The 25,841-nt window shown below is 40.1% G+C and overlaps 1 protein-coding gene across 2 annotated transcripts in view; it reads left to right on the top strand.

Moving 5' to 3' along the window:
* Positions 1-324: 324 nt before the first annotated feature.
* Positions 325-25,841, top strand: part of LOC133421870 (ras-related protein Rab-26-like) — a 61,263-nt gene continuing 35,746 nt past the window's right edge. For both annotated transcript variants that reach the window (XM_061711658.1, XM_061711659.1), the window contains exons 1-2: positions 325-785; positions 3,223-3,333. In XM_061711658.1, coding sequence (XP_061567642.1) covers positions 600-785; positions 3,223-3,333 — 297 coding nt within the window. In that variant the 5' untranslated portion in view covers positions 325-599. The remainder of the gene's footprint in view (positions 786-3,222; positions 3,334-25,841) is intronic.

Consider the following 25,841-nt stretch of genomic DNA (forward strand, 5'->3'; position numbering starts at 1 on the left):
AACAAAACTGTATATGGTTTCCTGCATGCATTGGCTTTTTGATTTAAAAAAAAAAAACACAACAAAACAAAACCATAGTATTTCAGCACCGCGGACAGCGACAGTTATCTTCTCCTCATCGAGAGGAATAGTCTAATCAAAGGACATTTTTAGAGTTTTAGACTAAGTTTCACCTCTAAATGTTAGTTCTACAGTTGAACTAGAAAAAATAATATTTGAGGAGTCCAGTTCAACAATCCAGCTCGATCTTGCTGTCGAGGTGGAGTTTTGTGCCAGATCACATGTTGCTTGTTGCGGAGCTGCTGTCCTGACAGCAAACAGCCATCGGGAGCAGGAAGCAGCAGATCGACGACGGGAACAAGCACACTGCGTTTTTGTAACAATATTATCATCTATCTTAAAGTGGAGGTTAGTGTCGTAGAACATGCAACACAGGTGAAATTTCAGGTGATTTAACTTCACTGTTGCAACTTTTCGGTCCTACCTTCCGAATTTTCGAGTGCTATTTTTGTTTTGTTTGTTGTAGGGTTTTTTTTTTTTTTGTTACTTTTATTCTGCTTTGATACAAAGCTTGGAAGCAGTTTGGAAAATTTGGACCAATGTCTCGTAAGAAGGCACTGAGAGGCAAAGCCGCGGCCAGCAGCCCGTGTGCGGGCAGCCCTGCCGGTAAAGGCACCGGCAGGGCTGCGAGGAGCAGCCCGGGGATCGTGCAGATGAACGGCGTGGTCCATCCCAGCAGACCCGCCGTCAGCAGCAGCAGCGAGTTCTACGATATCGCTTTCAAGGTAGGAATTTTCGCTCACGTGAAAGTAAACTATTTTATGACTTTATATGATGAAAGGTGTAGTACAATTTGAAAATGCCATAATTCACCACTTTACTTATAAACACATAATCCAGCACTCAAATGGACTCCTTCTTTTCTTTATTTTTTAATGTGTAGAACCAGAGCCGGCCCTACCCAATGTGGAGCCCTAGGCGAGATTTTATATGACGCCCCCCTCTGTCGGCTATTTACATAGGCTTACAAAAGAAATCCAATATTGTTTTTACGATTGTCTTTAATTTGTAAGATAATTTGTCTCTCAGTTTACATGCTTATGCATCACAAAATAATACAAAACAATCTGAAATACCCTTACCACAAAATGACAATCATGTAAATAAGTAAATAAATAATAATGGTGATAGTAATAAATTATTAATACAGCAATCAACCTAAAACATCAAATTTAAATAACCTCACAGTTAACACATAATAACTGCATACGCTACATTTTCCCTGCAAATTTTTCGCACTAATTTTAGATTAGATTATATTAGATTCAACTTTATTATCATTGCACGTGTTAACGTACAGGGCAACGGAATGCAGTTTTACTTCCATTGCAATGTACTGTATGTTTATATTTTTGTAATTATATATATTTTTTAATTTTTACTTGTTTTACCCCTCCCCTGCATGTGTGTGTTAAGTGTACTGCTGCTAAACAAGTGAGTTTCCCCATTGAGGGAGAAATAAAGGATTATCTTATCTTATCTTATTTACACTATGCAATAACAAACTAAATAAGATAACTATACACAAAAACTATATAAAATACCCATATGAAAAAGTATGTACAAAAAAGGCATTTTACAGACCTCTAGCGGTGCTTTGTATTACTGGATCCACAAGAGTGTTGTATTTATCTGATACTTGTACTGCATATTATCATTTGTAGTAATATTAATGAGGCATTGGTTTACATTTGAATCCATGTTAGCGTATCCATTTTAAGAGTTCATTGTAATGACTAGTTTGAATATAATTATATTGATGGTGAATTTTTCCTGATTTTGTGGTGGCCCCTGAAGGCCACTCCATCCTTAGGAATCTGGTGACGGCAGTTTTTTTTCTTGCAAGTGTTTTCTGCTTTAGTCTTCATTGTTTTACGTTTTCACATAAGCCCACACTAGCAGCCATGTCACAGGCTATCGATAACCAGGAACTTCCCACTACAACAACCAACAAACAACACATTTTCTGAAAAAATATTCTCAATAAGTCAATATTGCATTTATATCGAACAATGCTTGATGTACAATTATCATGATACACAGAGAACTACTTCTCAGTGGCACAAAGGATTCACACTCACAGATCCACATTGTGTAACTTCCAAATCACTACAAGTGACTTGTGCTACTCCGTGTTTTTGAAGCAACTGTTAGATGTGAATGCAATTAACAGCAACTACAGTTTCATCTACAGTTACATTTAATTTAGTCACTAATCATTTTGTTTCAATCTGACTTCAGGACTCAATGAAAGTTTATCTCATGTCTTTCCTTGATAGACACACCAGGAGTTGTAGATGCAGTTAGATACAGTATATTGCCATGTACCACCTGTTTCTTTCATAGTTTTAATATTTGGTAAATGAGAAATATAATAGACAAGGAGACCAAAACTTCAAAGTTCTTTATAAACCTTTATAGGCGTGATACATTTTTTCCTAAATTCATCACATATTACTCATCTTTTTACAAATATCTTTATTTTTTATAGGGCATTGCACACTGCTTCACTACATACAATTCCCTACAACCATTTACTGAAAAATTACACTGACAAAATGCAGAGAAAAGAAAGAAAGCAAGTGTGCAGCACACGGGAAACAAGGGACAAGATCTTCAGACCTACTTGCAACTTTGTGCATTTGTTCAGTGACCCTGTTACAGATACTCCCGTTATTCTTTTTCCTTTCTTTCTTGTCCTGTCTGCTTCCTCTGTGGACCCAGGAGGCACTTTTGAGTTCCATATCGTGGTCCCACAGCCCCTCAACTAACCTGATAACTGTAATCACATAAAACCTTCAACCTAATTAGAGCTCAGGATAAGAACATGCACCATTGTCTACTGAATAAAACACATTATTCTGATTAGCACTTCACAGGAAGGACCAAAGGAACTCCACTGCTGACCTGAGGGAGCAGTCCCAAACCTATTCTCACCTCACACTGCCAAAGTACCAAAAAGCAGAGTTACCCCCCCCCAAAAAAAAGGCAAACTTCCTGAGGACATACAACAGAGAATGTTGTAAAATATGTTATTATTATTTGCAAAATATTTAATTTATGGAAACATTAAGTTTTGTCCATCAGAACTGTTTTTGCATTTTAGCATTGCATTCTATTCATTGCTTCTCACGTTTATTACCCTGCTGGTTTCCACTGCAGGTAATGCTGGTTGGAGACTCTGGTGTGGGAAAAACCTGTCTACTGGTCCGTTTCAAAGATGGAGCTTTCCTTGCCGGCAGCTTCATCTCCACCGTGGGAATCGACTTTAGGGTGAGCTTGAATCAATGAACCAAGAAAACAATAATACAAGCACTCCACATTGTTGCACATTCATGCACACTTCCAGGTTTAGTGCCTTTAGTAAAACAGGTCAATGGAATTCCTACCACAGTGATTCCATGTCTTTAAAGGCCCCAGAGCTTAGAGTGTTTCCTGCGTCAGTGGATAGATATTGATTTCCTAAATTAGTGTGACATGCTTTAGTTTTTTAGTCTCCCTGGTTGATAATGGTGTCTATTATGTGCCAGTTTCCTGGTCCCACATGGGCTTCAAGGAGATTAAATGTCAGAATTTTTTATTAATGTCATACAGGTGTTTCTCCACAAAATACTAATGAGAAACAAATAAACTCTATATCTGCTTGCCTGTCCATCACAGGGCCACGTACAGACAAACAACCACACCCACATTCACATCTGTGAGCAAATGAGAAACACCTGTTCACATAACATACATGTTTGTGGACTGTGGGGAGAAGCTGGAGTACAGGGACTCTCATAGAAACACAGAAGGACATGCAAACTCCACACAGAAAGGCCCCTGCTGAGATTTGAACCAGGAGCTTCTTGCTGTGAGGCAAAAGGGCTAACCCGAGCACAACCAATGGCTGCTCAAATGTGACTGACGCTCCCTGTAAAAGCGTAGACTACTGATGGACACCAGGAAGCTTCCAGCACTAACAAAAACGTGTTTTTCAACTGTATCAGTAAGTCCAACATTGAAACTAGCAACAGATGAATTTCACAGGTCATGTAACGATTTGCTTTTTGGGGAAATATTGCCTCTTAACATTTGATCAACATAACAGTATCATTACTCTGATTACTTTGAAACTTTTCACCTACCATGAACTTTGTCCCAGACCTCAGTGGATGTAACTGATCAGGAACAGATCAAGAAACCTTACAAAAAAGTCCAAGGCGTGGAACTAAATCTCAACCTCTGTGGGATTGTGTGTAACGTGTGATTCACATAGGCACCACCCCCAAATCCTCAGGACTTAAAAGCCTTCAAAGGGCTACTCCACCATTCTAGTGCAAGACAACATAAGACTGACAGTGGTCCATGACTCAGTGGGTTACAGCTTTTAGAAAAGGCAAAAGGGAAACCTATACAAGAAACACAGTTTTAAAATGGAAACATATAAGAGTTAGTAACAGTCTGTTGTTGTTACTGTTCTTTTCTCTTTCCTGTCCTCTCATCCCTCAACCAGCTGAGGCAGATGGTCACCTTTCCTGAGTCTGGTTCTGCCACAGGTTTCATCCTGTTAAAGGGCAGGTTGTTTTTTTTACTTTCCACAGATGCTTGCTCAGGATAGGCAAGTTTTGATGTAATCTGTTGGTTTCCTTTGCGAAGCAATAATTATAATTATTGTTAATTCATTGGCTCTGTATTGATCTGACTAATTTTGAATGAGTTTAACTGTATTCTTGAGGTTTCTTGAGATTACATTCACAGTGATTTGGCGCTATATTAATAAACCTGAATTGAACTAAAAATTGTAGATTGCGGACAACAGCCTTCTCTAACCCTTTAACTTGATGCTTTTAGGATGTGAATGGGACACTATAGGTGCCTAGAATTTAGTTTGGAGTTCCTTTAGATACATGACTCTTGAAATTAGCCTGCAACGTTTTATGAAAGCAATAAAAGCAAAAAAAAATACAGATTTTGTAATTTTATGTGATTTTACACTGATTTCCTTGCCACTGTTTGGCTTAAGGTTTTCCTCCCATTAGAGGAGTTTTTACCTGCCATTGTTTATGTAATAATTGCTCGGGGTTCATTTCCTGGGTCTCTGGGAAGCGCCTAGAGACAACTTCTGTTGTAATAGACAATATTTAAATAAAATTGAATTGAATTGAATTGATTTAAATACAGTTTTTAAAACATATTGCATATCTGCCAACATGAGTTAAATGTTTAAATGTTTATTGATTAGTATACCAAATTATCCATGCAGATTTACATAGAAATATGTATTGAAATATATATGCACTGTACCTTTGGGAGCAAGGCAGGGAACCACTGTTTGTCCATGTGTGTGTCCAAATACTGTAATGCTCTGAGTGTGGGTTTATGAGTTTGTGGGTGGATGAGCAGTTGACTGATTTATTTATGTAACATATTTTATAATAGTGTGTGCTGATGCACATTTAGGCCCATGTAAACAACAGAAGAGGACTTCTTTAGTTCTCTCTGTCTGCTAAATTTACTACTCAAGGAGGAAAAAGTGTGAAACTTAGTTTACTGCTTTGTCTGCTCTTTTGCCATATTGACTCATTATTCAATTGCTGTTTGGCACTAAGCTCCATGACATGAATGATCTCATTAACATTCTTAAAGTGTCAATTTTCCTCTGGATGCGCTCTTGTTAACCCATTCAGAGCTGATGCAACATGAGTGTAACATTTCAAATGTTTCGATGGTCCTTCAGGTGTGAATGGGTGTAATTATTCAGGTTTTATTTAAAAGTGATCTCAGTGAAGTCACAACGGGTTTTCTGTTCTGTCCCCTTATTTTGACCATAAATTACATTAATAGACCGAACACACAATGTATTATTGCATTCGTGCCAAGTGAACATGCATTTGCATCCACAATATAAACAGAGAGTTTGTTGCAGGAGATGAGAGGCCGGGGCTTTTGTCGAGTAGGAAAACATGAGGGACCTTGTTCTTTGTGCTCTTCCTGTGGAGTATACAAAGAGAGTGAAAGACAGGGAATCATTGTTATTTTTAGGTTAGACAGTTATGATCCCTTTTGTTGGAGGAAAAGAGAGCCAATTTGTTCCACATGAGGATTTGATCCGGTTCCCACTTCAAGGCTCCAGTGAGATGTTTTTCTTACCCTTCTTGTTTATCATAGTCTAATCTCATTTAAACCTCAACATGTTCTCAGGATTACAGAGATGCTTCAGTGCAATATTGGGCTTAAAATACAACAAGTCTTAGAGCAAAATATAACTCTACATTTGTATTTGATTATAAAACCTCCCAATAATTCCTGCAGAATGTTAAAGAAAACCATAAATAAAATTATACATATTTAGAGTACATCTTACTGTCCTGAATGTATTTTGGGCAAATACAATTATACAGTATCTTTAAGACAGACAGATACAGTAGCAGATAGATATATCCAATGTCCAAATCAGGTTTGTCAAATTCCTGCCACTGAAACATTCTGTTGCATATATTAGGGTTTACAGGAACACAAAAAGTAAGAGTAAGAATTCAAAAGTAAATAGGTTTGGTTCATTATAATGCAATTAAAACAAATGTATTATAAGAAATTACAGAAAAGTGTATATTATGAGAAAGTGCAGAAGTCCTGAATTGTAAGCTTTTCTTCAAAAATATGTTTCATTCTACAAAGGCAGAGAATACAGTGTACTTGCAAAGAAAGATGCAGGTTTGCATGCCATCAGTTGCCATGGTAGCGAAGGTGCTAATCAATGGGCAGGTGACTTGTTGGACAGGAGGGCAAAGCTTTCATTTATCCCACCTTGTGACTCAAAAATCTATTTGTTTCTGAGACTTTGTGCTCTTTTGGGGCCTTAATCAGGAGGTCTAAAGCTCTGTGTAAGCATCAGGTTGGTGTGTCTGAATCCTGACACTCCTGTCATTACAAATATTTTTTTTTTAATTATTATTTGTATTATTATTAGATATTTATTTTCTCCTTTAGTGAAAATTTATTCTGATGTAATTCATACTGTAGATCAATGTTTAATGTTTACTTTAAATATGGGGTTTAAAATTCATAGTGTCAGATGGGCATAAAAGTGGCCTCAGGACATTTTCTTCTGTACTTTTCCTCAAATTTCCAATTTTTTTCTGTCAAATATATAGTCGCATTATGCCATTTCTAAAGGTTCAAGAGCTCCCCTTTAGATTACCCATTTATGGAAGATAATCCTTCTACTGGACTGTATTTTTGTGGGATTTTCTAAAGAGAAGCCAGCAACAACCTGTTTCATATAATTAAGTGGCTTTTTATTTATTCTATTTTTTGGGGACTGTATTTAACCATAGAACAAACTTGTATTGATCCATGGCTTTAGCTACTTTGGTCAATTAAATGTGGCTTTTTATATTGCAATGAGTCTTTAGCACCCTGTTTCCATTAAAAGAAAGATGCTCAAGGCATGAGCTTTCCATGGTGCTGAAGTCAAGGATAGTTCATAATGCTGGGGAAGGCTAATAAATCTATCACCAAACTAAAGAAATATTCAACATGTCAGGGAGTAAATCTCACTCTCCACACATCCATCAAGTTCTAAGTTTGTTTATTTTGTCTTTCCTCCCTGGAATTTGTATTATAAGTATTTAGTTTTGCCCCAAATAACTTATATTTTTTTTAAATGTTGCACTCTGAAGGATATATATAATATGTCTTTATCACTCTCAACTCCAACTGACAGTTTCAATTGGCTGAGGGAAAGTTGGTGTTTTTTTTTCTCTTAGCTTTAAAGAAATGTGTTGTCGATGAAAAATCTGCATTATTCAGTGAAATAAATAATGTATTTCTCATTCTCTGGATTAAAATGTTTATCTTTTCTAAGTCTGAAGACTTAGTCCAAATACAGAGATTTAAGAGGAAGGTAAAAGAGCAATAGATGGCTAGTTATTCAAAGATAAAGCAGAAAAACTACGACATTACTTTTCTCTCCGTTGATGTAAATACAGTGGTGGAGAAGAAGGGAATTATTGTCAGCTGTCACAAATTCTTCACAAATTCGACCAGCTCCTTCCGGAGCTCTGGCCACAGGTCAAAAACATTGATTCAAGGGATCAGGATTTCACCTGCAACAAACAAAAGAAGACCAATTCAGGTCCTAACATTATGCCACATTTACCCTTTTTCTACCAACTTGAAACTAGTTATTTTTCAATATTCAAAGTTGGTCTTTTTCTACTGATATCACAGTGTTGTGCACGGGAACCTCCTGCACAGGCCACTGCTGCTTTATGTTAGTGTTGTATCTTTGTAGACTCCCTTTCAGTAGTTTATTCTCTACTTGGTTGACATGATTTAATACTGGCAGTTGCAGTGTTCTGGTTGATCACGCCCTTCATCCCTGATGTAAGCAGTTCTTGCATCTGGCCCAACAAAGTTTTGGTACAAGTGTAGCACTAGTTTTGGTTGGCTGTCATAAAACAAAGCCAGCTTTAAATTTAGCACTAGCCCTGTACAAGCAGTGGAACCACTTTTGTGGAAAAGGCCACATTGTGAATATGTGAGTTGTTTATGAACACTCTGATAGATAAATATAAATATTTTAAGAGTTATAAAGAAATGGACAGCTAATTCAGCTTAGCCACATTTTCTCTCTTTTTTAACTCATGACTACGGGGAAGGTGGCTGAGTTGGTAGAGCGTTTGCCCATGAACCTGAAGGTCAGTGGTTCGAACCCTAGTTCCGCCTGTGTCCACCAAAGTGTCCTTGAGCAAGACACTGAATCCCTCGGTTGCTCCCGGTTGTCAGGCCAGCGCCATTGTGTATGGCAGCTCCACCGACAACCGGTGTGTGAATGTGTGTGTGTGTGGGTGAATGTTTGCAGTGTAAAGCGCTTTGGGGCTGTAGGAGTACAGCTGGAAAGCGCTATATAAGTGTAAGCCATTTACCATTTACCATGACAGTTTAATATGACTGCTCCCAAACAAGACTGTCTCATTTTGTCTTATTTTGTTTTACCTGTTGCCTTGATTCCACTCTTGTCAGGTTTCATCTTTGCCTCATCTGTTCAGATTTTGGGTAAAAGGAATTAAAACACAAAGAGAAGATTCGAGATTAGACAAACACGATAATAAAAACATGGCTCCTTCTGCTTTTTTAAAAATAGGTTATCATTTCAAACCAGAATTGCTGAAATACTTTATTGCCATTGTGCCTTATTGCCATTGTTTATATATTTTTTAAAGTAGTAAAGTGTTGTTCAATTGTAAAATAGATGCAGGCAGAGACCAATTTGCATATTCCTAGATCTGAGATTTTTTTGGCAGGAAAAGACAAATAAAATGATCAGAGATATACTCATGTGGGTTTAATTAATGCCAGCAGGGGAAACATTTTCTTATTGAGATTGCCTCTGATAATATCTACCCCAGGCAAGGCTAAATACCTTTCTTTCCATTATTACAGACTGCAGCCCAGAAACAACATCACAACATTGCCTCAGTTCTCCAGTGATTTACTTCAGGCGCTCTGTCGAGGAGTGGTCCATAAAATGTCCCTGACAGGTTTAAGAGACATGGCTCGCATCTGGCATACTAATTGTCATCCTGTTTGTATACTGTACTGTCCTTGGAACCTTTATCTTAATGAGTTACCTTTGCTTTACTTTACAGAAGATTAGTCTTTGAGCTACCATGTATTGACTTCGGTTTATCGCTGCATAATAGGTGGGGAAAATGCATAGTAAATGTGTTGGACCTGATTCTGGCCATGTAGAATGATCTGATGGGATGTTTTATATTGTTATCTCAGTGATATCAAAAACAGTTGTGGTGTCACAAGATGGATCTGTCAGGATTTATGTAGTAGGTGGATAACTCAAAGGCTTTGAAATTAAAAAGAAAAACTCGGTATGAAAATGGCGCAGGAGGTCATGAATAACAAATCAATCAATACTTATTTCCAAAGAGCTTTTCACAGATAAAATCACAATAAAAGAAATGTATACACAAAAAACTGTTAAAATGAAAGACAAGTTTCCCAGTCAACTAAAAAGGCCTTCAGCTGTTTTTTAAAAGAATCAATACTATTGGCCAGACGCAGAACAGGAGGTAGAGCGGTCCATAGTCGAGGGGCAATAGATTGGGAAGCGTGATCTCTGCAATCAGCAACACAGAACAGCCGCTGATTGCCACACATCAGTGGCTAAAACTTGGAAGGGAAAACTAAAGACAAATCACAATGGGAAAAGGCCTACAAGGAAAAAAAAGAACAGAAATGGAGATCAACGTAAGAACAGAACTGAAGAACGTCCAAAAGACCAAGGAAATCAAGATGGGAAAAGAATGTTACTATAATACAGAATATCAGAAACCAAAAACCCAAAAATGCATAGTCTACATAGACGAAAGACACAAACTAGCAAAAGCACAGACTGTGACAGAATCCTCCTGGCTTTTCATCTGGTATCAACGCAATATTGGCTGACTGCTATTGAATAATAATAATAGATTTTATTTACAGGCACCTTTCAGGGCAATCAAGGTCACCGGGTCCAGGCTGTGATGTCAATATTAACATTGTTCTGTCCCAGAAAAGTCTGGGCCCCATGGAGTTCAATCAGCTTTCTCTATCCTTGTGATGATAGGTAACAGAAAAACGTATCAAACTGGTGAGAAATGAAAAGAGTTCAATTAAATCTGCCAATCTGTTGAGTATAGCGTGTCATCCTCGAAACTCACCAGTGTCTCCTGTTAAGGATTTACATTTAGCTCTTTTAAATATCAGGTCTCTGGTTGGCAAATCTTTCTTAATCAATGATTTTATTAACGAGCACAACCTTGATTTTATGTTTTTAACTGAAACTTGGAGCAATCTTAGTGGCCATCTACAGATCCCCCAAATAGGATGCAAGGTTTTTTGATGAGTTTGCCAAACTACTGTCAATTGTGTGCATGGATTTTGATTGTGTGATAATAGTGCAGCAGTTCTTATTGAGTCAATACCCCAGAACTTTTGTTTCTTTAGTGAAGCAAGAATACATAGAAGAGGAGGCGGAGTTGCCACTCTGTTCAAGGACAGCTTCCAATGCAAGAAAATATCTTATGGTCAATTTGATTCCTTTGAATATGTTGCCATTCAGTTAAAATCCCCCTGTCGAGCAATCTTAGTGACCATCTACAGACCCCCCAAATATGATGGTAGACAGACTGACAAACCCCACTGCCTCAATCCCCCCCTGAACTGCTGTCTGAAAAGGCATGCAATATTCTACTGCCCTTACTTTTTAACAACTTTCTATTACTTTACCTCTTTTCTTATCATTTTATTTCATTTTATTTGTCATTTATGTTTTAATTGTGTCTTGCCGCTTTTAATGTGGATGTAAAGCACTTTGAATTACCTTATGTTGAATTGTGCTATATAAATAAACTTGCCTTGCCTTGCCCTACTGTTCATAAGACAAAACATAAACCACAACAACAATAAAATGTCAAGATATACAGGAACACAACAAAACATGATAATAAAAACAGTAAAAGCAAATAAATGCAAACATTGAATATGAAATGTGGCAAAATTAAATCGAGGGAAGTCCTCAGAATGGGGTCATACATTCACACTTCCTTTGGATTGAGGTTAGTTATTTTTCTGTGATTTTAATTATTTTTCAATATTGAACAATCATGACAAATCCTTTTAAAACTGACAATACTTTGAGTAAACTGTAAAGTTATAACAAAGCAGTTCATATGTTTTATCTAGATAATACAAACTGTTTACCTGTTTGTTTTCTAAATATGAAAAGTATGTTTAAAATGATCTTTGGTGCCCACAGAAAATGAAACACAGCTTCTTCTTTAAATAATGTATCTACAAATGTTCCTCTATTCTCCTCCATGGTTGTGTTCGCTTCCCACTTAAGTTGCACACAGTTTGCATGCGCACATGTGACACAGACCTTGTGCATCACATATGACGTTATGTTCAACTAAGTTTCTGCTTCAATCACAGCCTGGAGAGTGTCTCACGTAACCCTGTTGATTCAGTTTTCACTGTCCTCTGATATTATTTTTGGATGCACTTAGTATGTATGTGGGGGTGGGTCTATGAATCAAGCAAGTTCTAAATCTTCACTCATTATTTAGTCTGATTTTTGAAATAGCTGAAGATGGGGGTGCATTTTATCGCTGCTTATCACTTTCTCTGTCTTTTGCTGCGTTACATTGACAAAAGAGAACATCTGGTGTGACATTGGTGTATTTCTACACAAATAAAAATCGTATCTGTATTCATTTATACACTGAAACAGGTGCCACAACAACAGAGGCAGCAGAGTGGTTTCACTCGTGTCCTGTCACCTTCATTGTTTTTATCAACTGCCTGATACGGCTTCTTTATGTTTTGGTTTGGTTTGTTTGTTGTTGTTTTGCTTATTTATCAGGAATTAAATGGTTTATGTATAATTTGTCCTTTTATCTATCCATCAACGATAACAACAACAAACAAAATACTCCTTGAATAATGCAGGCAGTCCATTTAAATGGTTCCTGCCATTTCAGACAGCAAACAGATGAGAAGGACAAGGAGAGAAGAGAGGATTTCAGAGTCACTGAGTCACTGCTGATTATTTTCTACTCGATACAACAATAAACAGTTTCAAATCTTTGTTAAATCCATTGAGGAAGGGAAGGAGACTTTTTCTTGCTCCATTTGCTGTGATGATGCACCCACTCACCTTAAAGATATGGGAAGGGATACTAGCATTGCAAACCCTTGCAAACCCTTGCAAACCCTGGTTCACAGCAAACTCAGAAGGTTACAGTTGTATAAAGCCTAAATTATGGTTCCGCGTTAAACCTACGCCGTAGGGTACGCGGCTACGCGGGAGGCTCTCCGTAGCCTACGCCGTAGCCTGACTTGCACCTCCCAAAAAATGTAACTACGCGTCGAGGTGACGCAGACCCAACGCAGACTGAGAGGGCTGTGATTGGTTTGCTCAATTGGTAGCAACGCATTTCCGGTTCTGGTTCGTGAAGCAGTAGTGAACTTTCAGCGCTCTTTTCTTCGTGTGTGTGTGGTTTTATTTTTTTTTGCTTTGTTTTGGTTTTTTGCACAATAGTTTTCCTTATCTCTTTGATTCACTGTGACCGGAAAAACCGGAAGCTAAACAAAAGTATCAACTAGCGCTCTCGGGGGGTATTGCACCGCGGCGAAATGGAGTGACGGAGAAGTCCAAAGGATTTACGATGATGTCACGGCAACGGCGTAGGCTCTGCGTTGGTCTATCGCAGAACCATAATTCAGGCTTAAGGAAGAGGCTTTCAGGAGTGGGAACAAAGACAGATACAGACAGGCGAAGTACATGTTTAGCAAGGCAGTGAAGGAGGCTAAATGACTGAACTCTGAGAAGCTCCAACACCAGTTCTCAGCCAACAATCTGTCTGGAAAGGGCTCAGGCAGAAAACCAACTACAAGCCTAAAACCCCCCACTCCATTGACGACCGACACCTTGCCAACAACCTGAATGAGTTCTAATGCCGCTTTGAAAAACAAAGGGACAGTCCTGCTACCATCTCCCACAACACCTCCCAACAGCTCCAGCTTCAGTGCATCACCTCCAGCCCCCCGCCCACCTGTGTGACGACTCTTTCAATCCGTGAGAGGGATATCAAGTAACTCTTTAGGAGTCCCGCCCCCCATCACCCTCCGTGGCTCCACAATTGACACCGTGGACACAACTCCTGGAAAGCTGCTGAACCGCACTCTGTCTCACCAGCCAGCTTGAAGCACTGCGCTGATCAGCTGTCTCCATGGACATTTTCAACACCTCACTGGAGACATGCCATGTTCCAGCCTGCTTCAAGACCTCCACCATCATCCCTGTTCCCAAGAAGCCAAGGACCACAGGACTTTTGCGCATTCCGGTGAGGGTAGTGGTGTCCCAATTCCTCTTTTCACCTAGGGGGAGTGCGGAAAACAAGGGTAGTGGATATGAATCTGGCCCTACGGAGCGAGGGTTTTCAGATGCACACTAGCTGAACTAGGGCCAGAAAAATTTCCCAGAATGCTTTAGTCGTCATTTGCGGACTGAATCAAAAAAAAACAAAAAAACATGGCGGACATTTCTTATTTTTTAGTGAATAAAATCAATGTTTTGAATTAGTTTCTACATAAAAATGCGTTTTGATTACATTTATAGCGAGAAATATATATTTTACTTTCATAATATTCACTCAGTGAACGTACATAATCAGTCATTTGCCCGTTGCTGCGAAGTCTTTTTCAAACCTTGCCAGAATAAAGGCTGATTTATGGTTCTGCGTTACACCAACGCAGAGCCTACGGCGTAGGTTACGCGGCGACGCGCTCCGTACGCCGTACCCTACGCTGTAGGCTCTGCGTCGATTTAACGCAGAACCATAAATCAGCTCCCGAGCCGGCAGCCGGCTGTACTCATCTCGGAATTTTCGGAGCAAATTTCTTAACAGGCGTTATTTGGATAAACTGAGCCCAGGTTGGGGATCTTAATGGTTACTTTTACGTCTGAAAAAATATTAAAACTTAATTAAGTGGCATATTAACAGCGCTACAGCTGAAATTAAAACAGCTTTTGGCTCTCGGCTTCCTGATATGGTGTAACGTATGTGCAAGCATAACTACGCAGTCGCTTACGTACCCAAACGTAAACCAAGCTAAAAATAGGGGTAGTGGGTGTATTGGGACAGGGCCCTGGGAAGATTACAAGGGCCCTAAAAATTTGTGGCTTGATTTTTAGGGGTAGTGGTAGTGAGGGAGGGCTAGTGGTAGAAAGTAGGGGGTGTATTGGGATTGGCCCTTAACGACTTCAGACCCATCACCCTGACATCAGTGCTTAAGAAGTCCTTTGAGCGCCTTGTACTCTCACACCTGAATGACATCAACGTCCCTCCTCCTGAACCCTCTGCAGTGTGCCTACAGACCCAACAGATCTGTAGATGATACAGTTAACCTGGCCCTTCATTTCATCCTCCAGCACTTGGGCCGCGTTCAGACTGCAGGCAAATCTGATACATACTGTATCTGATTCCTACTCATATTCGATTTTCAGGGCTGACTGTCCACACTGTTTTTATCAAGTGTCCAAATAGCATCTGGCTCTGTTCAGACTGGGCCACATCATTGCCTGATCTGACGGGTTGCCGTAGCAACGACGTCGGAGCGGAGGCGTCACCCAGCGCGTGTATTGTGTGACGTCATGTAATTGCGACAACAAAAACTCTTCTTTCTTCCTCTGTCCAAGGACTGCTGTTTTCGGCATCTTCCAACTGCTCCATACCTGTAACGTAGCTCCACAACTCGAAATGGGCGGGTGGTTTGGCGCATGGGTCTGGTCTGGCGTCGCGTAGAGTGACGTCACGGACAGTCAAAACCGATCTGAGTGTTTGGAGCTGTTCAGACTGAGACGCATCTGATCAAATGCGATATGAAACTACCTCCCAGAGGTGGTTTCGATCTGGTTTAAAAAAAAATCGGATCTCATGCGGTTTGGGACTGTTCAGACTTCAAAAGAGTCATCCAGTTTCAATCTGGATGGGCTAAAAATCGGATATTGGCTGGCAGTCCAACGCGGCCTTGGACTCCACAGGAACCTACCCCAGGATCCTGTTTGTGGATTTCAGCTCTGCCTTCAACACCATCATCCTGGCTCTGCTCCAGGACAAGCTCTTCCAGTTGAACATGCCCGACTCCAAGTGCAGGTGGATCACCGACTTCCTGTCTGACAGGAAGCAGTGCGTGAAGCTGGGGATACATGTTTCTGACTCCCTGACCATCAGCACTGGATCCCCTCAAGCCTGCGTTCTTTCTCCTCTGGTCTTCTCCCTATACACCAACAGCTGAACCTCCAGTCATCAGTCTGTCAAGTTTTTGAAGGTGCTCTGATGGTGGTGAGTCCGCCTACAAGACAGTGGAGATGGTTGTGGACTTCAGGAAGAACCCAGCCTCACCCTCCGTCGCTCCACCACCATCATTGAGTCCATCCTCACGTCCTCCATCAGCATCCGGTATGCTGCTGCTACGGCCAAGGACAAGGGCAGGCTGCAGAATGTCACTCGGTCTGCTGAGAAGGTGATTGGCTGCAATCTGCCGTCGCTCCAGGACCTGCACGACTCCAGGACTCTGAAGCATGCAGGAAAGATTCTGTCCGACCCCTCTCACCCCAGTCACAAACTCTTAGAAACTCTCCCCTCTGGCAGGAGGCTGTGGTCCACCAGGACCAAAACCTCCCCCCACAAAAACATTATTTCCCCATCTGCCACTAGCCTTATAAACCAGACCCTTAACCCACCCTGAAACTCTTCCTTTCCCCTACACCCTACCTCTGTCATGACACTTCACCTGCACTCTCTGCGTTACATTAATACTCAGCTCAAACTTGCACTGTGATTACCTGCACATTATTGGACCGTTCTTTCATTCAACTCACTGAATCATTTACCGTGTATATATTATTTAGATAGAAAATCTGTTGCATCAACTATGCCAAAACAAATTCCTTGTATGTCCAGTAACGTACGTAGAAACAAACCTTTTTTCTGATTCTGATGAGACAACAGAAACAGCATCCAAACCCAAACAGCACATGCCAACATCCTGTGCATTGTCACTAATCTGCTGAGAAATTCCTCCCTCAGCATCCACAAGTTCTTAGATTAAAAGAATTTATGAGCTGTTTTCCTTTCTAGCATCACCCAACCTTTCCCTGCTTTTCTTGCTCAACACAGTTTTTATATAAGATCTTACAAGCATCACTTTGAAACAAGCTTCTTTGATCTCACAAATAACACAAAATGCAACTGCTTTGCAAGGTGATTTTCTTACAGTGTAGCTTTTACAAAGCCCCCCATGTTATGAAATCTACAGTTGTACAATAGGATTGTAACTAATGCTTGTATTTATATTTTTTTTGGTATAACTTCTTAAAGATTTGCTGTAAGAACTTAAATTAAACGTTAAAATATGTCTGTTTAAGTGGTAAATTAAGTGAACAGTCATCCCCTAAAGCTATTAAAAATAATGTATTTGAGACACTATTTTTTTAGGCCTCATCCTTACCATCCTTCTTATTTGCCATCCACGCTATAGTCCAGGCTTAGGGTGTTTCTCGGGTAATTATATCAAATACATTGTATTTGTATTTTGGGTGATATGTGCTCAATATGCAACATATCTGCCTCTAAAAGTCATCAGTCTAGCTTTAATCCTCAAATCATTCATGCTTTAAATACCTGCTAAATTGTAGAACTTTATTCTTTAGCTCAAACAATCAAATTTAACTAAGAGGACTCATGTTCAAGCAGACAGCAGATATCTGTGAGCTTGAAGTTCCTTACCATACTTGCTGAATCAGCGGATATTGATTTTAAGATGTCTGACCTTCAACCTGTATCACACGGGTTTTGGTTTTTCCTCCTCCTGTGGTTTGATCAGTCCCGAAGAAAAAGGCTTTCTTTTCATACTGTAAGGTTGAACCTTCATTATGTGGTTGGCAAGATTGACAGGCTGAGAATGTGTTCAATATTCATTTGTCTGATGAAAAGGTTTTTATAGAAAATGTTAATGTACATTAAACTATAGGTGTGTCTAGTTTTAAAAAAAGGGGAATTTAAAAAGGGAAAGTAAACCATTCCATCAACAAGATATGGATGGAAATGGCCACTTGGCTTGTGTCGATTCCTGAAGTGAGATACCAGTGTGTTTCCTGTGTAGTTTCTTTCACTCACACCTGATGCAGCACATTTAATGGCTGGCAATGAAATACTCACAAATGCACAGCCATTATATAAAAACACAGAACAAAACTCAACTGCTAATGAACTGGGAGATATTCAGGCTTCCAGCTTTGTGACACATTTGTAATTGAAGCGAGACATAGTTAACTTCCTCTCTTGCATCACTGCTGCCACCTAACCTTTGTGAAAAGTGGAGACCCTCTCTTTACTTGTCAACGTGTTTTTGGGATGAAGGTGGTGATATCATGTGAAGCAAGCCTTTGTCAAAATCGAAAGAATTTTGCTTTGAATCATAAATGTTAAAAGAAAAAGTATTTATAAGTGGGCAACAAAGGAGGAACATGCTGGTAATAAATATATGGTATTATATATATGATATGGTAGTTGTTCGGACCCAGATGTAGGAGAGAGCAGGAGGCAGGAGTTCTCTAAAAGCAGGATTTACTCAACAAAAAGCGCTGCTGAGCAGGAATACAAAAAAACTCAGAACTAGGATCAAAAAGCTGTAAACACATTGGAACACGGAGGGAGGAAACAATACGGACTAGCAGGGAGCAGGGGAAAAACAAGACTAGATATACACAAGGGATAACGAGACACAGGTGTAGACGATCAGGGCCGATGAGAAAAAGGAAGGTCAAACCAGAACTTAAACACAAGGACAGGTTTCAAAATAAAACAGGAAGGGTGAAACCCTGACAAAAAAAGTAAGAAAACGCACCACATATGACACAATTCCAGCTTATTAAATGTGAAAAACTATTTTTCGTGACCTGTTCTAAATTGCAAAAGTACAGTTTGGAGGTCTCAGGATTAATGAGAGGTTAGTCCCAAAATTAAGGACATCAGAAGGCAGAAGTATAAATCCTTAATTTGAAACAAAAGGCTAAAGAACAACAACAAAAAAATGTTAAAAGAATGAATTAACCTCCTAAGTGTACACATATGTTGACATCACACCTTGTGTTGTCTATAGCATAATATTAAATACATAATATTTAAAAAAAATGCACCAGGTCTTAATAGGTTAATAATAAATTAAGACTGAAAGGCTAGAGGCTGAAAAAGGAAGCTTTTGGCTCTGGCTGAGGAGGAAGGACAAGAGCTGGGGAAAGATCCACTAACCGCAACAACAGCTGCAGGGGGTGGCAGGGAGACGTCCCTGTCACTGCCCTGCCACCAGGAGACGTTCCAGGATTAAAGGGGCGAAACGTTGATGAATGGTGGTTCCTGGCTGATGACCCTGCAGCTGACCCATGGGCACCGCAGAAGGTGCGACAGGCAGCAATGCCTAGCAGGAAATTCCATCTACCTGTACATCTAACTGTTGAAAACAAAATTTGGCACACCCAGTCTTTGCTGGTACACACCCAATGTGCCGCTGCTCTTGGCACTTAAATTATGTAACTTCTAACAACCACCTAACACCTGGGGAAACATTTTCAAAATAAAACCGGAAGTCGACTTATACATGTAACATGAGTCCAAAATTAAAAGACATCCAGTCAATCAAAAGTAAAACAAGACCAGATTAGAATCCACATCCCAAAATCATCTATTTTTCTTTTTAATTTGTTTTTTTTCTCCTTTACTTTTTATCTCATTACCTATAGTTTTTAGTTTGGAATTTCAAATGTTGCATATCAGCTCTCCAACAGTATAAAACAGTGAAAATGAGCTCTGCCAACATGAATTAAAAAAAGAGAGTAAGTTAAAGATAATATTGTTTAATAACAAATTCATGTTTGCACACTTTTTCACATATTCATATCAAAAAATAGATTTTAATCAGATTTTGATTGCAGTTGATTTTACTGTATTGTTTTTCATTGTGTTATTGCTACATATAATAATTATTCCTCCCTTTATAAGAAGAAAAACTATTTCTTGGGAATTATTTGGTTTTTGGAGATTATCCAAGTATTGATTGTCAGTGTGGCGAACTCTGTGTAGTTTACTGACCATAGACAATATAGAAGAAAATGATTAATCAACAATTAAAGTTATTGTTAATGCAGCACTTATGTTGGACTCCTCCACCTTTCAAGAACTGATCCATCATCCATTGCTCCGTGGACTCATGATCAGTTCATACTCAGTGATGGCTCTCCCAAGAGAGGACAGTGATGATGAATCAAACTACTTCCACCCCGAATGTGCATGCATGAATGTGTGTCTGAATGTGTGTTTATATATGCTTATGTCCCTAAACTCTGACTGTCGGCTGGTACCTTTGACTGTCTTTGATGCATTCACGTCATCGCTGACGTATAGTGAGACTTTTAGAGCGCATTGTTATATACTGGAGTGTCTGTTATGGCGAGCCTGGGGTCATCATCTTCAGATGGTTTGGAGAGAGTGACTCATGCAACAAGTGGATGTTAGTCATCGCTTCATTACTGTGACTCTGTTGGAGGCAAAAACTACATTCATTTCTGTTCATGTATATCTACTTTTGACAGTAGTTTTGGCTCAGCTCTTTGAAACTCATAAGAATGGTTTTCCTTAATGGTTAAACGTGCACTTTATGATGGAGCTTTTGATTCTGCATTGTAGGTTAATTCAGATCAAAACAAACTGATGATGAAAAAAGCAAAAGGTGCAAAAGGTGCATTTTGCTTCTTTCAGACAATACATGTTGCAGAAAAGGTTCCTCTTTATGTTGTAGACTTTCTGTTTTCTTGGAACAAATCTGTCTGAAGTGTTCTTTAAGACAAGTAAATTATGCATAATAATTATGAGAGATGCCACTTATGTACATTTTAAAGAGTGGAAAAATTGGAAAGCAGAGAAAGGAGCTCAGGATGAAAGGCATTGCAATTGAAATAATGATTGAATCCTCTTTTTTCTGAAAGCTCCTCTTTTGATATCTGATGTCTATGTAAATGTCACTGACAGGCCATGGCCTCTCAGACTTTCATTACTGTCCATCTTCCACTTTTTACATGCCTTGATGCAGTGGAGGGATGGCTGAATGATTGCTCAGTCATCCATTTTTTTCCTGCTTATATTGAATTAGGATGATTTAAAAATGTATCCCAAAAGTGCACGAGGAAAGCACATGTGGCTGCATGAAAACAAAGGTATACTGTATGCGTCATCAGCCATTGTGAATATTTGTCATTAGCTGTTCAGTTGTTTGTAGTTTTTCACATGAGGCAGAGCTACAGTAGGTCGTTGTATTCATGGAGTACGAGCCTAGAGTTTCACTAAATTAAAAAAGTTGGCTGAGTGTTTGCACTGTCAGTGGAGGTGTTTGTTATTAATGACGAGCAGCTTTGCCACCTGCTGGCCTAATGTCAGTGGAATCTACAGAGTTAAGCCCTGAGCAGCGCCATGAATATTTAATGCTGAAATGAAAGAGATGAAATGTAAATTCATAGAAAGATGTAACAATTTTGCACAAATCCTGAGACACATGGTGAAATAAAAATAGGTACGGGTAAGGGTAATCAAGAACGGATGGTTTTCAAGAACGTTGTAAGAATTATTGTTCAAAAGTTATCACAAAGATTTTTTTAACAGTATTTTCATGTATGAAACAACTGCTAATATATAAAAAATATAAATTCACATTCGCATCTGCAAATGTTCCAATGGGAAAAAAAACACTTAGAAAGAAGTAAGGTTTCTTTTAAAACTGATTTATATAAACATTGATGTTAATCAGATTACAGACTTATGTTCATAAATCTGGTGACCTGTCCAGGGTGAACCCCTGCCTCTCGCTGGAAAATTAGTGGGATAGGTTCCAGCAGACCCCTGTGAACCTGAAAAGGATATAGCGGATATAGATAATGGATGGATGGATGGCTGTTCATAAATGTAGTTTCTTTATGTCAAGGTTTGACATTCCCCCCAGCTTTCAGTTTCTGTTTTGCCCCGCCTGTGTCCCATCTGCCCTGATTGTCTGCACCTGTGCCTCGTCATGTCTCGTTATCCCCTGAGTATATCTGGTCTTGTCATTCCCTTGTTCCCTGTCGGACCGTACTGTTTTGTTCCTCATGTTTCCTGCCACGGTCTTCCTCCCCAAGATTTTGATCCCCGTTTAGTTTGTTTTGATCCTGCTCTGCAGCGCTTTGTTTTTCCCTTTTGTTAAATAAATCCTATATTTTGCCGACTCCTGCCCCCCGCCTCCTGCTCTCCTGCGTTTGGGTCCACACCTTACCCCAAGTCGTGACACTTTAAGCAATACACGATTCAGGATGTAATGATTAAAAGCTATTTTCTGTCAAAAATACACATTGTTTTTTGCTTGAGCACATATCTTATATATAAATATATATATTATATAAATCAAAAACTTAAACATAATACAAAAGAGTCACTTTATGGTCACCTGCTGCAAGAGGAAAAATATGTCGTGTGAGCTGGTCAGATTCATTGGGTCCTGTGATGTCACAGACCCAGAACAGAGTAGATTTATCCAACTCCCCTGTGTTTATATCCACCAAACTTGACATCATGCTATATTAAAGGTATAGTCTGTGATCGTATTCAAAAACATTTATTGTTATACTGGGTGAAATGGTCCTTCCATCCTGAGAGTAGCCAGTGAATAATGTGTTCAGAAAAAGGAAAGAAAAACATCCGACCTCTCTGACAGCTTTAATCCTGTAAAAACTCGAACCAATATGTTTTTTTGCGGACCAGAGGCTTGGCAGGGGGAAAAGAACCAATCAGATGCTTTAATTTTAAGTCCTGCCCACGCCCCCCTCCGTCCCAAGCGCGCACTCGCTTCCAGCCCCCGTGTCCACTTCCCACGGATCGTCCTGGGCTCACAGTGTCCCAGTGTAACCCCCCCCTCCCCTCTGCCACGGACCCCCAGTATGTAGTTATTTCCAGAGTGGCTCGGTCCCTGCTGTGTGTGAGAGCGGGGAGCAGAGCCGTCGGTCCGGGCGCAGCTACTGCAGGACTCTCCGTCCAGCAGCAGCAGCCCGCGGGGACACGTGCAGCCGCACTGAAGAGCCGCAGCAGCTCCGGCTCGGAAGCAGTATGGGGGTCCGTGGGGATGGAGATGCCTCCATCCCGGCGAGAGCGGAGAGTGGAGAGTGGAGAGCGGAGAGCGGAGAGCGGTTGGCGGTGCGCTGCAGGCTCTATTGCCACGGCTACGCCGTAGGGCTACGCCTTAGCCTACGGCGTAGGGTACGCGGCGACGCCTTCATTCTGCGTTGGTGTAACGCAGAACCATAAATCAGCCTTCAGTGTGTGCTCTGTCTGCTGTTCTGAACTTCTCTGCTCTGCTCATTTTGCTGGGACTTGGGGTCCACTTTTGCGGTATGCGTTCATTGTTGTGTCTAAAAATGATGCGCAGAGCACACCCAATCAGAAACGGTACAGATATTCTGTGATATTTTTTTATATTTATAAAAAAATAAAATCATAAAAAAATAAAGGATCCCCATAACTTTGATTGGGTGGGCAGGATGCACGTTTGGGTGGGCACAGCCCACCCCTGCCCCCCCCTAAAACCAGCCTCACTTACAGGTGAATGAGACATGAGGTAGTTTTGTTGAAAATGTGCTGTCCAAAATGTCCTGGAAAACTCGACTCCTGCAAATGCGCGTTCCCCAAAGTTTGTGGGGGCGTGGCTTTGGACGGAGCGCTGATGGGAGGGGGAGGAGGGGGCGGGGCTTAGAGGAGGTGCCACTTTCAAATCTTGCTAGCTCTCCAATATCAGGGACCCTACCTTTAACTGTACCTGAGAAATGATGATTATGAAGTTTTATGAATAGCTTATAAGAAGTGCACCCTGGTGAAGAGGGTGCAGCAAATCCAATGATCAGATTACTTTCACTTTCTCTTCGGCGTTCTTCCGGTACAATTGGTAAACAAGTGCGAAGGAGGACAACAACATGCAAACAAATGGATGCTAACGATGCAGCAGCTCTGTAAATGCCATACATACTAAGCCTAATCATGTTGCAGTCAAGATGCAGGCGAAACCTCCCTCTTCTTCTTCTGTTACCATGTTGTTGTGATGCCATGACTGTTATTATTCCCACCACTGCAGCTCATCACTTCCAGAAGGGTCCTGGGGCAGTCAGTAGCTCAATACAGCATGAATATACATGCCGAAATAACTTGGATTAGGACCGCATTATCTGGCATTAAAAGCTCGATCTCAAGATCTTCAGTTTGGTTTGACTACAGCCAAACTAAGATGTATACATGGCTTTTAAAACTTCGATATCGATCAGATTAAGCCAAGGCAACAATTCGACTTTCTGTGTGTTATCAGCTCTTCTCTGTGCCGACTGATAGATGTTAAAACTCAGTCACGCTAAAAAGGAAAAGACTTGCAAGATAGAAATGTGCTTCCTTAAGATGGACTGAGGAGAAGCTGAAAACTGCCCTGTTGTCTTATGAATCTAAAATTTGATTTCTTTATTAAATCATTGTTGCATCTTCCTCATAAAAAGAGTAGGACTCAAGTAGCTTGCTATCAGCAGTCAGGATCAGTGATGGTGCGTAAGTAAGTACGTAGGAAAGTTGCATCTGTGAAGCTACCTTTAATACTGAACATGATACACATGTCCATCGCCTTACAGAAATGTCCTTTATGGGCAAAATCTTTCTTATTTTTGGCAAAATTATCCAGGGCACGTTCTGCATGTATCACATCACTGCAGCTGTTTGTTTTTGACTGGCATGATCTGTAGGGATGGGAATCGAGAACCGGTTCTTGTTGAGAACCGGTTCCCAGTGTTTCAATTCCTTGGAGTCGTTTGCCTTTTTTTGGCAGGAAGAGCCGCACGCTCGACCATGAGGACGAGTGGGGCGCTCCGGCGGACAGCTGCAGTTCGTCACCTTATCTATGGAAGAAGTTAAAGAGCAGTCTAGCGCTAGCCAGTGGCGCCACCAGGGGGTGGCCAGGGGGGCCACGGCCCCCCCTACAAATTTGCTGGCCACCCCAATGGCCACCCCATTTGCCTCAATAAAAAAAAAAAACAACACTTGCCGGTCACATAGATTCTATCGTCAGTTATGCGTTTCATCCCAAATCATTTGGGCCAAATGCATATCAGTAGCCGTTTCTTTAAGTATTTCGGAGCCTGTATAGTACAACAGTATAATGCAATCCTGTAATGATGGCTTTTAGTTTTGGTGTCCACCCCAAGAATTTAAGTGGCCCCATCTGGCCCCCCCCTATGAAAAATCTTTGGAGGCGCCCCTGCCGCTAGCTTTTCCTTTCATCAAGGCAGGGAAGAGTATGACCCAGGCCAGAATAGATGAATGTCACCAAGCAGTGACTAAGTGTGTGGTGTTGAACATGTTACGAGAATATTAATTTTATTAGAGAATAAAAGAAGAATATTTATTTTATTATTATTATTATTATTATTATTATTCAATATTAAATACATATTTTATATTACAAATAATTCTGTGGGGCCCCCCTGGCACACCATCGAGGAGACCAAGGCTGGGGGCGTCTTAAGAACTCACTTGGATTTTTTTGTTCAAAGATATAAAACAAAGTTGATGCAAATCGACCCGCCTGTTCTCCTTTTTTCCAAATGAGAATCGATAAAGAATCGAATCGTTAAACAGAATCGAAAATGGAATCGGAATTCGAAAAATCTTATCAATTCCCATCCCTAATGATCTGTAATCCAGCCCTGTTACACACTGAAAACACTCGGTCAAACTTGCCAAATGCAGCTCAAGGACCTTGAATCGCTTCATCAGCTTTAGCACAAGGGTCAAGTAGGATAAGATAAAATGTTCGGCATTTAAAAATTAAACCAAAGTGGTGAAAAACAATTCTGACATTTTCAAATGTGCTTCAAAAGGTAGCATCATTTTAAAATTGGCATAAATGTTTAGCGTTAATTTACATTCTTCATAACTTCTGGAGTTGAAGTTGTGGTTCTTTACAGAGCTCTGTCATGGAAAATGTAAAGTGATTTGACTAAACAGTTTTTAAGACTATGTTTGATTCAGCATCAGTTAACAGACTTGTGAAGAGTGAAATGTGGACCTTCTGAAAGATTGTTCTGATTATTTTAACTGTTGTAACATCTGATTTTAAATGACACATCT

Source organism: Cololabis saira, chromosome 21 (genome assembly GCF_033807715.1).
Source record: "Cololabis saira isolate AMF1-May2022 chromosome 21, fColSai1.1, whole genome shotgun sequence".
NCBI lineage: Eukaryota > Metazoa > Chordata > Actinopteri > Beloniformes > Belonidae > Cololabis > Cololabis saira.